Raw genomic sequence first — 12508 nt, forward strand, 5'->3', positions numbered from 1 at the left:
TAATGATGAAACTTGCACAGCTTGAGGTTTTTCAAGTTTTATTTCTTTGTCTCATTACTCTTAAGCGGAGTTACAGTAGCTCTGCCTCTCAGCTTCCTCCTTCCACTGGTGATTAAGCCTTTAAAACACACCAACAAGAAGATGGATACAGTAGTTACCATAGTACTGAGCCATAACGACACATCTAAAGTGGCAGTGGGAGGTGGAGAGGGGGCACACGGACACAAATACTTGTCACCGACCAATCGTCTCGTTATTAAAGGAAAAAAACAGAACACTCAAACGCACTGTTGCCGCTGCCTACATATACTGTAGTAGAGCTAAGGGTCGTGATGCTATGACTTGGCTATGGGTGGGACTTGTGTGTAAAAGAGAAGAGGGGGGTGGGAGATGGTTGGGGTGGTCCCTTTCCTGACTTCCTTTCTGGACAGGAAGTATCTACTCCTTGGAGTGCATGTACAACAGCAGGTCAGCAACACGGTTGCTGTAGCCGAACTCGTTGTCATACCTGGAGAGAGAGAGGGAGGGAAGACAAGAAAGACAGAGAGATAGAAAATGGAGAAGTAGAGAAGAGAGATATTATATGATCACTTTTGAAAACATAAAACTTTTTTACATGTGGGACAGACTGTGAATTAAAAAAAAACTAACCAGGAAATGAGCTTGACGAAGTTGTCGTTGAGGGAGATGCCAGCGCCAGCATCGAAGATGGAGGAGTGGGTGTCACCAACGAAGTCAGAGGAAACCACCTTGCAAAACACAAAACACACTACAAGTTAGATAATGTGTAGCCAGGCAGTACATGACCAATTACAAAATAGACAATCACAGCCCATTCTAATTGAAGACACACTGTTCATATTGTTTATTATCTCTTAACATGATTCTAAATAAAATATATAATTGTTGACAGGAATTATCCCTCTATGCTATGAGTTTAGCCTTTGCATTATTACCAGTCATGTATTTCCTTTACACTGTAAGTGAATTAACTCTGTGTCTTACCTGGTCCTCGGTGTAACCCAGAACTCCCTTCATGGGCCCATGTGCGGCCTTCTTGACGGCTTCCTTAATCTCAGCGTAAGATGCAGGCTTGGACAGGCGGCATGTCAGGTCAACCACTGACACATCAGCCACTGGCACCCTGAATGCCATGCCTGTCAGCTTACTAGAGAGAGGACAAAAGAGAGATATTTGACTTTTTTGGTCTTTCTCAACTTCCTTTCCACAATTAGCAGAAGTGCCACTGATCATCAGGCTGATAACTAATGTGTTTGTCCTTACCCGTTGAGTTCAGGGATGACTTTGCCCACTGCCTTGGCAGCACCAGTGGAGGCTGGAATGATGTTCTGGTGGGCACCGCGGCCATCACGCCAGGCCTTAGCGCTGGGACCATCCACTGTCTTCTGGGTGGCTGTGTATGCATGGACTGTAGTCTGAAGAGGAGAGCGTCATATTGCACACATTAATTTTCCTTAGTGTCTGAAGTCTCTAGTAAACATTTAAGGGTAAATATACAGCACCACCTATGAAAAGTCACACAGATTTACTGTGACTTACCATAAGAGCCTCCTCAATGCCAAAGTTATCATGGATGACTTTGGCCAGGGGGGCCAGGCAGTTGGTGGTGCAGGAGGCATTACTATCAATAGAAAGATAGACAAGGTCAGTAACATCCAGGCTATATTTAGTTTTCTTGACATGTAGACATTAAAAAATGAATTGCTCCACCTAAACCTTCTGATTACATGAGAGTTCATGTTTGCATGTATTCATACTGTCAATGTACAGTGCAAATGCACGTCCAAGATCAGAGGTACATTACCTGACGATGGTCATGGAGGAGGGGTCATATTTGTCCTCATTAACTCCCATGACAAACATTGGAGCATCAGGTGAGGGGGCAGACACAACCACACGCTTAGCTCCACCCTGCAGGTGAGACTGTGGCCAAGACATAAAGAGAGAGCACAGGTTAGAAACTGGACCCTCTGGTAGTCTGTGTGTAGTTCTCTGTTTATATGTACGCGTGTTTATGTGTGTGTGTGTACATACGGAGGCCTTCTCCACACTGAGGAAGACTCCAGTGGACTCGACAACGTACTTGGCTCCAGCGCTGCCCCAGGGGATCTCTGTTGGCTTCATACTAGAGTTAAAAAAGAACAGAGTTAGTATAAGATATGATTGATTAACTGATGAAAAAAAATGTTAAACAAGTGACACCAAAATACTATAAAAGTAGAAACAAAGATAAAGAAAAAGTGCCACAAGGTACATATAGTGCAAGAGAAGTGAGGGGGGGTGGTGGGGGCTAATCTTGTTAGAACAGTACATCCTGTGCTTTTTAAATTAGTGTGCAGAGCCTCCATGGATAATTTCACATTAGTAATGAACAAATGTAAAAAAAAACATTTTTCAATTAATATGTATAGGTAATGTAAAGGTTAAGATAAAGACAGTGAGGTAAAAACAGGAGACACAAGGAGGAGAACCTCACAAAAGAGGAGCTATGCAACAGGAATGCCTCCTCTGTAACCCTGCTGTTTGTTGGTATTGCCTTTTGAAGGGATGAGTCCGTTACTCAATGGACTAAAACAACAGCCAGTACAAAGGGTGAAGGGGTAGGTAGTGGAGTGAGCCCCAAGGCACCAGACAGCCTCGTTCCACTGCCAGGAATTCACTCAGGATATTAAAAACAAAATGGAATAAATTACCTCACTGTAAAAATGGAAAATAACTTGTGTAATGATTCAAACTGAACTCTTCTATTACAGAGAGCTCTCTGCTAAAATATAAATGCTACTGATGTGGGACATGATGGCTTGATGTCATTCATTATACTTGAGCAGGTTGGTTGTAACATCTGCTGATATCTGATGTATGTGCAGCAACATCCACTAATCCCAAATCATTATTATCACTTACCACTGGAAGACAGAGATGGCATTGCCATCGACGACGAGCTTGCCATCCTCCTGGGAGACCTCACCATGGTAACGGCCGTGGGTGGAGTCATACTTGAACATGTAGACCTAAGAGGCAAGAGGTAAATGATGGGGTTGTTAGTGTGAGGTCTTAGAGAGATATTAGAGTTTCTGGTTGTTTCATCACAAAAATGTATATTTATTATCTTATTTATTACATTATCTTAACAGCCGTTCAGTTTCTTTGGAGAGTCTGGGAGTTAGTGGAAGGTTTTTGAAGTAAGCTACAGAGAAATCAAAGTCTGGAGAGTAAAACTGATATTCAGTTTAAGTGTTGATAAAATGTCATGATACCCCGACATGGCTCAACAATGGCTCAGCTTTAGTAGTAGTTTGTTAATTTGTAAAGCAGATTTTTCATAGATTCATGTTCATTACCACTGTGGACTTTAATCTCTTGCCTATTATTTTAAGCATGTATGTAAATCTCACACAACAGGCATTCCACTGGATTTTCAATTAATTTTGTGAATGATTTGTAAGTATGTGCATACAAGTTTTCTCACCATGTACTGCAAGTCAATGAAGGGGTCATTGATGGCCACAACCTTGATGCCCTTCTGAAGGCAAGCCCTCAGGACCAGACGGCCAATACGACCGAAGCTGCAGCGAGGGGAAAGAGAGAGAGAGAGAGAGATTAATAACATATTGTTTTGGAAAAACGGTGGGAAACTTCCTCAGGATGTCTAAACACTCCTGGGACCTCACATGAAGCTCACACAAAGAATCAAATGATAGAGAAGACCTGCCTACTAATCTCTATGTACAATTTGAAATCTTAAGTTCCTCAACTCCTTTACTGCTGCTGCTCCACTACTGTTAAGCTACTATTAATGCCAGACAAACACTTTTTTGTTGTGGTTCATACTAAAAGCTTGTCAGTGGCTTGAAGCAGCTACAGTGAATCCTGAGTCATGGGTCACTTTTTTGTCCGATCAGTTTAATATAAGAAGGAATGGTACAAGACCATGTAACCATGTTCAAGTGGTTAGATGAAGAGCTGAAGGGGACAGGAGAGACTTCAAACCTCCAACATATAAGCAAAGTGAGCTAAAACTTTTACCGTGCTGTTAATTGTTAGATTGTAATACATTTGCTAATTGTTAATTACTTACTTAAAAACTAATTAAAAACAATTTAATTCTAGGAACAAATGGTTTTTCCCTCCTCTCCATAACCATATACGAACCACCAGAGATTGTTGTGGAAACAGAGGACACCCGTCCCCAAAATATGCTTCATTGACATCCTATCCTAATCATCCTAAAATCAATCAGACCCATCCTGTTTATTAAATGTGTGTGTGTTTCCAACTCACCCATTGATTCCAACACAGAGGTCTGACATGTCTGCTGCTTAGGGGGTGTGGAGTTAGCTGGGAAAAAGAAAAGAAAAACCAATGACATTAGGAAGACATTTACCACTGAATGATGAAAGTAACATGAAAATGCAGGCTATCCAATCTCACTTTGTAATGTCCTCTAGCTGACAACACCTTCATTCAGACAGACCAAAAATTCATCTGTTCTCAAAGCCAGAAATCACTGCTAAGGCAGTAGGCTTGACAACAAAGACAAATGCATACAGGAGTGCTTGTGTGGAGGCTGCTGTTGCCTTAGCAGCAGGAGGCAGCAAAATAGTTAAGTTACTGGCACCATATAATGAACCTGTGTGTGTTTGTATGTGTTGCTTTGGTGTGATGTGACCATGTCTAATCTGCCTCTGTTGTCTCAACCATTTGCTCCTTTTTTTCTACACCTATATTCCTCAAATTGTTATATATAGACATCACACTGTTAGCATCTGCCCTCTCCTCTCTCTGACCCTGTCTTTTCATTTACAGTGAGTGAAGTAACATGCTAACAGGAGACCCTCTTCCTTCATGTAGTTCCTCATAAAAACTTATCATTTGAAATGTGTCAGGTGTAAGGTCTAAATAACTGAATAAAGACTGGCAGCAGTGGCCTCACAGGACATGCACAGCCACTGTGACGCATTAGCACAAAAGAGTGAAATGAAACACCAAGGTGGTACCCTGGTGAGCAGAAAACTTATGAGGGTAAAAGAGCAAATTAGCAAAGTGAAAAGTGTGTTCATTTATAGTGAGTGATGGAAAACTACAGACTGACAAATAGTATGTTTTACATGCATCTGCTGCAGGAGTAGGGAGGTGTTGCCTCAAGCAGGGACATGTTTAGAAAACACGGAGTTAAGAGGGGAGAGGGAGAGTGGTAGCTACGAAACGCAGCAAACAGAGACCTGTCTGCCGACTGAAAAGAAAGGAAGCCTGGCATCAACTCAACTATGTGACCTCCTTTCTCCTCTGCTTTCCTCTCCTTTTCTTACTGAAAAGTCGTTACTCGTCGCTCCTCTCCACGCCTCCTCTGTCCTCTCCTCCCACTTTTCCTTCCCCTGTCTTTTCTACCAATAACTTCCATTCTCTTTTCCTTCCTTGATCTTCTCACTAACTCCACCTCTTCCTCTCCTCTGCTGTTGTTGCTCTATCTATGTTCACAGGCATAAACACTTTTTGACATCATATTCAAATCTAAACCGAGTCATGTGACGTTTTCCTTCCAGCAGATGAACTCGTGTGACCCATTTTGGGTGAAATGCAGCAGAGGAACTAACAACAGCTGTAGGTATCATATCAATAGGCTCATGTGATTTTAATGAGACTGCTGTCTGTAACGTGTATCCAAACCCATACAGGTGAACAGGTATGGTAACTCAGTAGTATTAACCAGCTAGCCCGACCGGCAGCTAAGGTGTGTGTCTTTGTGTGTGACAGGCGCATGTAGAGTAAGTAAGGGCAACGCAGACTGTCCTTGAAACCGGTTGGTCGATGTTTTAGACTACTGTAATCTCCTAATCTGTTGTGTGTGTGTGTGTGTGTCTCTTTCTGCGTGTGACACCATGTGCGTGTGTCTCAGTGGGGAGCATGTAGGACAGGCTGTCAATCTGGTGAATTGCATTGTGGGAGCACTTTAAATAGACTAAAGGGGCAACCAGATTAGGACAAATCATCTCTCTCAATTCTCCCACACACTCTCAAACATGAACAGTGGCTGATAATAACTTGGAAAATCTAAACCTGGATTTATTTACTTGTCATTAAGCACAAACGAATTCCCTGTCTCGCTGGAACTGTAACACTGTTTGTCGCCAGTCAAAATCAATTTATTGAACAGTTCATCTCCGTTTCACCCATCAGATCTCTAAAAGGGTCATTTATAGTGTGTATTAGTTTGACCCTGTTTAGCATTTTACCTTGTGTGCCTATTTGTAGCGCCTTTCTTACAGGGCAGAGCCACCATTTTGTGTTCTGCTGCTAGCATAATACAAGGTCACGAAAAGAGAGAGAGAGAGAGACACACATTTATACAGTATGGCCAGGTTCTCACATGTTTGTCCTTCCTCTCCTTTATATTTGGTTCCCACCATTACCTATTGTGCATGAAAAACTCTGCTGTGACCTCTCTTTCCTCTCTTTTGAACTCCACTTCCCCCTGTCGCCTGTACACTTTTGCACAACTTGCCTCACTCCTTTTCTCTCTCTCTATACTAACCTCTCCATTTTCTCTAAATAAAAGAGTTGCCCTGGATTTTCCTGCACAAAATGGCTGCTCTACTGACAAATGTAAAATGGGGCTGGACCAGGAGTCGTGGTCCAGAGATCTGTCGAGACTCAAATCCAAGAACAGGGCTTAGCTGTTTGAGTTAAACTATGAAAACATGTAGGAAAAGTATGTTAAAAAAAAAACCAAAAACCTCAGGCAAGTATTGGAGATTCAACTATAGGGAAGGTGTGTGTGTGTGTGTCAGTCTGCATATACTTTATGATACACCCCCCTCCAAGCCTGTTACTGGTGCCTAGCAACAGTGTGGTGGTTTGACCAATCAATGGGGGAAGAGGAAGGGGGTTACAATGAGCACCCAGGGCTCTGGAAGAAGTTTATTTCCAACACTCTGATGGATTTTAAGCCTCCCCACTGAGTCAAGGTGATCTAACCTCTGGTTTATTGTAAGAAAGTTAAAGGTGTAAGACTGTGAATTTAAATCTAGTGGTTCAGCTAAAGAGCACAGAGATGCAAAACAACCAGCAAGACTTGAATTCTGATGATTCCTGCTCTGATGGTTAGTGATGTTAGAAGTGATGCTCTGAATGGTTTATTATTTAAGATAACAATATCACAGGACTACATTGGGTCTGAAAAGAGCATTGCTTAGTGCAACTTTAATAAACGAATGAATGGAATTTAACCAGTGGCACTGCACCATTATTGGTGATTTATCATATGTAAAATGTTTATGATAAACTTTTAAAGACATATCTACATCTTTCATACCCAGGCATTTTAGATATATCCTTAGTATAATATAGTTACATTATTCAATGTTTCATTTAGCTTTTCATTAAACCATAAACTGCAGTAAATTATCTGATGCCATTTTACAAGAGGAAAATCAAGTTCATAGCCAGCAGCTCTTCCAACTTCTCCACCACACAGTCCTGCCCCTTTTCACTCTAGACCAATCAGCCCTGATCTGGTATTCAGCACATACTCTGTGAGACACTCAGGCAGTCACTCACAGAGGAGGTATTGTGCAGAGCAGAGCAGAGGAGTTACACTATGTTAACGGCAGCTCGCAATCTGCTGACGCTCATTAAGATGTAGGTGGAAGTGGCAGACAGACGGTCAGACATATGAAAAGTAGTAAGGTTCCTTCAATATTATACTTTCACTAATTTACAGCAGAAGCACTGACTTCAAGAATCATATACTGAAAGCCCACGATAAGACAGTCGTCATGATTACTGTTGGAAAATCAATTGAACAGAGGCTTTCTAAAACTCATGCACTTCACTTTTAGTCATGATTGAGTTGAACACGTAGCAATCACAGTGAATTTAATTTTGGTCAGAGAGGTAATATTCAGTGGTAGTGTCTGCATGTGATTTGTCTGTACTGCTGTCACTACTGTGAACAAAATACATGATTCAGATTTCTGCAGTGCAGCCACCTGCCCTTATGATTGGCTGGCCAACAAACAGGACTGAGACCAGTCCGAGAGGAGACACTTGTTCCTTATGAGTAAAAATGGAAATGCATCCATCCAGTCTGTCCTTCGTTCTCCTTATATCTCACAACTCCTTTTTCACTAGTTTAAGACCAAACTGTCAATCACTTGACAAGGATTGGTGCAATCATCTCCTTCTTGACTGGTGAGAGAAAAGACAAGAACCAGTCAGAGTAGCTTCAATAATGTTCAATCACTGTCAGTGAAGAAGTTCATCCTGCAACTCATTTCTCTGCTCTTTCTGCAAATTTCCTTTTCTCCTCATCAATCCTTTCATCCTAATTCTACTTCTTTCATTTAATGTTAGAGTTATTGTCCTCTCCTCTTCCACCTGCACTTCTTTATCTTCTATTTCTCTTAGTCCTCTTTCATTTCTCCAATGCTGTATTCTGATCTGTCTCTCGCCTGCTTTTTTTTGGCTCCATGAGTGTTATACCTCCCCTCCCCTTTTACCCACCACCCAAACTAATCATTAAAATTCATGTCCCTATTCGACTGTCCTCACCACTCTTTGTCCGTCTGGTCACCCTCATTTACCACAACCCTACCCTCCCTCTGAGCTGCAACCCATTGTCCTCACACAAACGCAGAGTTTCACCAGTGGAGGTGCAGGACGGGGTCACCATGCGTGTGTCTATGTATGTGAAATAGAGTGACCACTGGGAGAAAGATGACTCATACTCAGTCAACCATAAAAGGACAAAGACAACAGGCTGCATCAGGTGGTAAAATCTCAAATAGGAGACAAAATCCGTTGGATTTGTGAAAGAGCAAGAGAGAGGAGAGGAGAGGAGAGGAGAGGAGAGGAGAGGAGAGGAGGGGAGCGGAGGGGAGAGGAGAGGAAACGGGAGGATGACACAGCATTTCACTTCTGCCAACACCTCCTCTGATGTCAAGCGCCAACACCTGGCCATATCTTGCAATCTTAAAGCTGCTAGTCCTTATATGGACCTGAGTTTTTGAGGAACACTAATACATAATGTACAATACTATCTTTCCAACAGTATTATAGTTCACACACAGACAGGACACAGACTAGACCCTTCACATAATGCATTATGGTGAGTGATAACTGGCCTGCTTATTTGGTATACAGACTGGCTGTTAGTCGTTCTTTGGGTATCCTCTGTTTTTGTATTGACTGGAAATTTGTCAGTGAGTGAAAGAACTCAGTGACTCTACCCTCACTTTCCCTGCCCACTATACCACTCCCCCAGCCTTCCTCCTTAGTCCGTCGTTTTTTCAACGTCTCTTGCCTATTCAAACTGTCCTCTAGCGCCCAGTCCCCTGTCACACCCTCTTTCTCTCCAGTGTTTTTCCACTGCAGTGCTTTGATTGGCTATAGGCCAGAAAGACTATCCAATTAGACAATGTTTTCTCTTCTTGCCCGCCTTACCAGTGAATTCAAGAAATCAAATAAATTACAGACAATTACTTATATATGCACATACCTATATGCACACATCAATCAAACTGAGTCAAATGTCTTTCAATGTCTGTGACGTCAACAACTGTGGCTCTGCTCATCTCTTCTTTTATAGCAGTATACCACTTCCTCCCTTTTTATAGTCTCACCACTGAGTCAATGTCACTTTGCTGCCGTAAACTAGTCAGTTAAATGTCCAACACCATCACATCACCAGTGCACACACACAGCACCACAGGCTGTGTCCTACTCAGCAGGCATGGCCTCCCGCTGACAGGAACAGATAACAGCTCCAGTGTTACTACTAGACATTTCATCAGTGACAATTATCATGACAAGCAGCCACTAAATTTATCAAGTAGTGATAGCTTCATGTATTCTTCCATCCAAATACACAAACACAGACCTGGACTAATGAAATTACTGAAAATGAGACTAACTATTGTGGTGTAACAAAGACTTGTTCGTGCACACAAACATGTATTTGCACACACGCACACACAATCATGAATTAGTAAAAGGTGTGCTGTATCAAACTGCAGAGGACTCAATACAAGATAGCCATGTGACCACTCTGCAGAGGTAATGCTGGAACCCCCCCCCCCCCCCCCCCCCCTACACACACACACACACACACACACACACACACACAGCCCATAGCCCTATGAGCTTGTGACAGCACTCAGATGACAGATACCCTTCCTAAGGCCGTGGTCCTTTCTATCCTTTCCATCTCTCAAGCTATCAAGATGCTATGTGTGCCACCTCCATTATATCATACTGGCTATTCAAACATCTGTACCTTTAAATAACCACACTATATAAAAAGAGCAAAAAAGATAAAAACTGCTTGGTTGTACAAGTGGGGGCCTTTTAATGTGCCACTTGTGTTTGTCCTTTGCTAGTTTAGGGTTTATTTCCTTAAATTGGCAACGGTTAGGCACAGAGTGCTGAGTCACTCTGGAGTTCCTTCTCTCTTACACACATCCTGGACAAGATGGCTGGTTGATAAGTCAGCAGTCAGCTGCATAGAAAGATCGAGAGGAATACTCATACTAACCTGCGCCTGGAAACAACCTCTCAACCTTTAAGTGGAAAGCTTGTGTCAATCTAGAAAAAACTACTCATAAAAGGAGGGATGAATGACTCAAACCTTTATGTAAAATAGTCTCGGGACATAACTGAGTTTAGTAGCAGTGATTCTCCACTAACTGCAGGATGCAGTAAACTAATCTGCGTTGATTTTAAACCCAGGCAGCCTGCACAAAGAGGGAGAAGGGAGATTCTCTGATATGAGTAACATGCAGACACTTGTCTGATAGAAGAAAAGATAGTGTCTATACATCTTATAGTAAGCCCCTGATATATAGCAGTCATGAGAGCAGAATGAATGTCAAGGTAGACAAATGACAAGCCAACAACTTCTGCGCAATACATGATTTTAACACCTCTGGGTTTATGTTTTTTTTTCCATTAACAATAAAATAATGATGTACCTTAAAACAGGCAAGAATTTTTGGCTCATACTATTGCCTACAATTGGCCTATTATGATATATCAGTTAAGCATTTAACCACAGAAAATTTTAAGTAATTTAATTCCGAAATTTATCACAATCACTGTCAATATTCGCAGTGACTGGGCTGGATGTTGTATAAGAAAAGCCATTTCTACTTTAAGTTAAATATGTGCTTTTGAGAAATTTATTCAGAGACTGTTCATTGAAAATACTGCAAAACTATTATCTGCTGATGCATGGTACATGACTGCTAGTTTTCTTCCAAAGCTATGATCATATGGCCTTAAAATCCAGGCATAGCACAAATCTTTGACTAGCTCAGGGGCCAGTTACGAATAACCTTCAGTTCTCAGTTGAGGAGTGACTCCACATCCCCAGGTCCAGTATTGATAATAACTTGATAAAGACAAAGATTAGAAGCTGCTCAGCATCACTCCAGCAGCTCTAGGCCTGCTATGACCTTCCTCAGCTGGAGTGATGACCTTCAACAGTGAGGCAAGGCCAGACATGGCAGCATCTTACCACACCTACCTACATAAAATGAATTAAAGGATCTGCAAGCAAATAGTGATTGCCACAATTAATGACACAGTATTATGAACTGTACTTTTACTTTTTGCCACTATAAATAATATTAGATAGGAAAAAAAATTTAAATGTTTGCACAATAGGGCCTTGTGGTTTCAAGGCTCTACCATATTGATTTTGCAAGATTAATTTATAAATTTTTCCCTACTGAACCGCAGTCAACTGGATATTCAGTTTCCTAATTAAACCTTGTTGCATCTTAATAAATTACACGATCTTAAAATGGTAAGAAACACAAGGCTCTTTGAAAACCGCATCAACAGGTCTCAAGTCTGAAGTCAAACTGCGGCAGAAAGCACACGAGTCCACGTTGTCTCTGTGCCCGAGAAAATGCATCACAGGAAGGCTTTGAGCACTTCTGCTTCATCTTTCGACATAAAACGAAGCCAAGGTCATTCATTTCTTCCGTTTCGTTTCTTACACCATGACCTCCGCTTCCCGTCGTTGCGAGAGTACAATTCATCCAATCTAATGGCGCAACGACGCCAGACTTCATGATGAAGACCAGAGGAGGCACGTAGCTTCACCTCTACTCACGTAGATTCATTCAGGCGTCTTCAGTGCACCGCTGCAGCGATAATATTACACACAGGTTTTACCGTAATCCCGCTTTCATTCCAACTTTTACCTTTAATGGCTATTTTTAGGTATTCTGCTGCGATAAACGCGGTGATATATATTTTTCTATTAGGTTACATAACATGGAGACTAATCTACTTCCGCAAAGATGCAGCATTGGGAGCTGCCAATGTCACGTTACCCGCTCTGGAGGACGGTTTAGCTTCAGATGAATGAGTTATACATTATGAATGGGCCGTCATTAAAATACGCACTTGCTTTACCACGAGGCACCGATCCTTATTATTTTAAAACCTAGGGGAGTTTATTAGTTGCAGTGAATTTTATTGT

General features: G+C 41.8%; 1 protein-coding gene across 2 annotated transcripts in view; it reads right to left on the minus strand.

Moving 5' to 3' along the window:
- Window positions 1-21: 21 nt before the first annotated feature.
- gapdhs (glyceraldehyde-3-phosphate dehydrogenase, spermatogenic) overlaps window positions 22-12508 on the minus strand; it is a 13163-nt gene continuing 676 nt past the window's right edge. The window contains exons 1-11 of one of the 2 annotated variants that reach the window (XM_071469374.1): window positions 12137-12304; window positions 4303-4359; window positions 3491-3587; window positions 2926-3032; window positions 2056-2146; window positions 1826-1944; window positions 1561-1642; window positions 1285-1436; window positions 1006-1168; window positions 652-749; window positions 22-508 (exon numbers count right to left, since the gene is read on the minus strand). In XM_071469374.1, coding sequence (XP_071325475.1) covers window positions 439-508; window positions 652-749; window positions 1006-1168; window positions 1285-1436; window positions 1561-1642; window positions 1826-1944; window positions 2056-2146; window positions 2926-3032; window positions 3491-3587; window positions 4303-4331 — 1008 coding nt within the window. In that variant the 5' untranslated portion in view covers window positions 4332-4359; window positions 12137-12304 and the 3' untranslated portion in view covers window positions 22-438. Of the gene's footprint in view, window positions 509-651; window positions 750-1005; window positions 1169-1284; window positions 1437-1560; window positions 1643-1825; window positions 1945-2055; window positions 2147-2925; window positions 3033-3490; window positions 3588-4302; window positions 4360-12136; window positions 12305-12508 lie in introns of those variants that run through there. The other variant, XM_071469373.1, reaches the window with a different exon arrangement.

The sequence above is a fragment of the Trachinotus anak genome, unplaced genomic scaffold (assembly GCF_046630095.1).
Source record: "Trachinotus anak isolate AG129_WGS33_773 ecotype Australia unplaced genomic scaffold, CSIRO_AGI_Tana_v1 ptg000032l, whole genome shotgun sequence".
Lineage (NCBI taxonomy): Eukaryota > Metazoa > Chordata > Actinopteri > Carangiformes > Carangidae > Trachinotus > Trachinotus anak.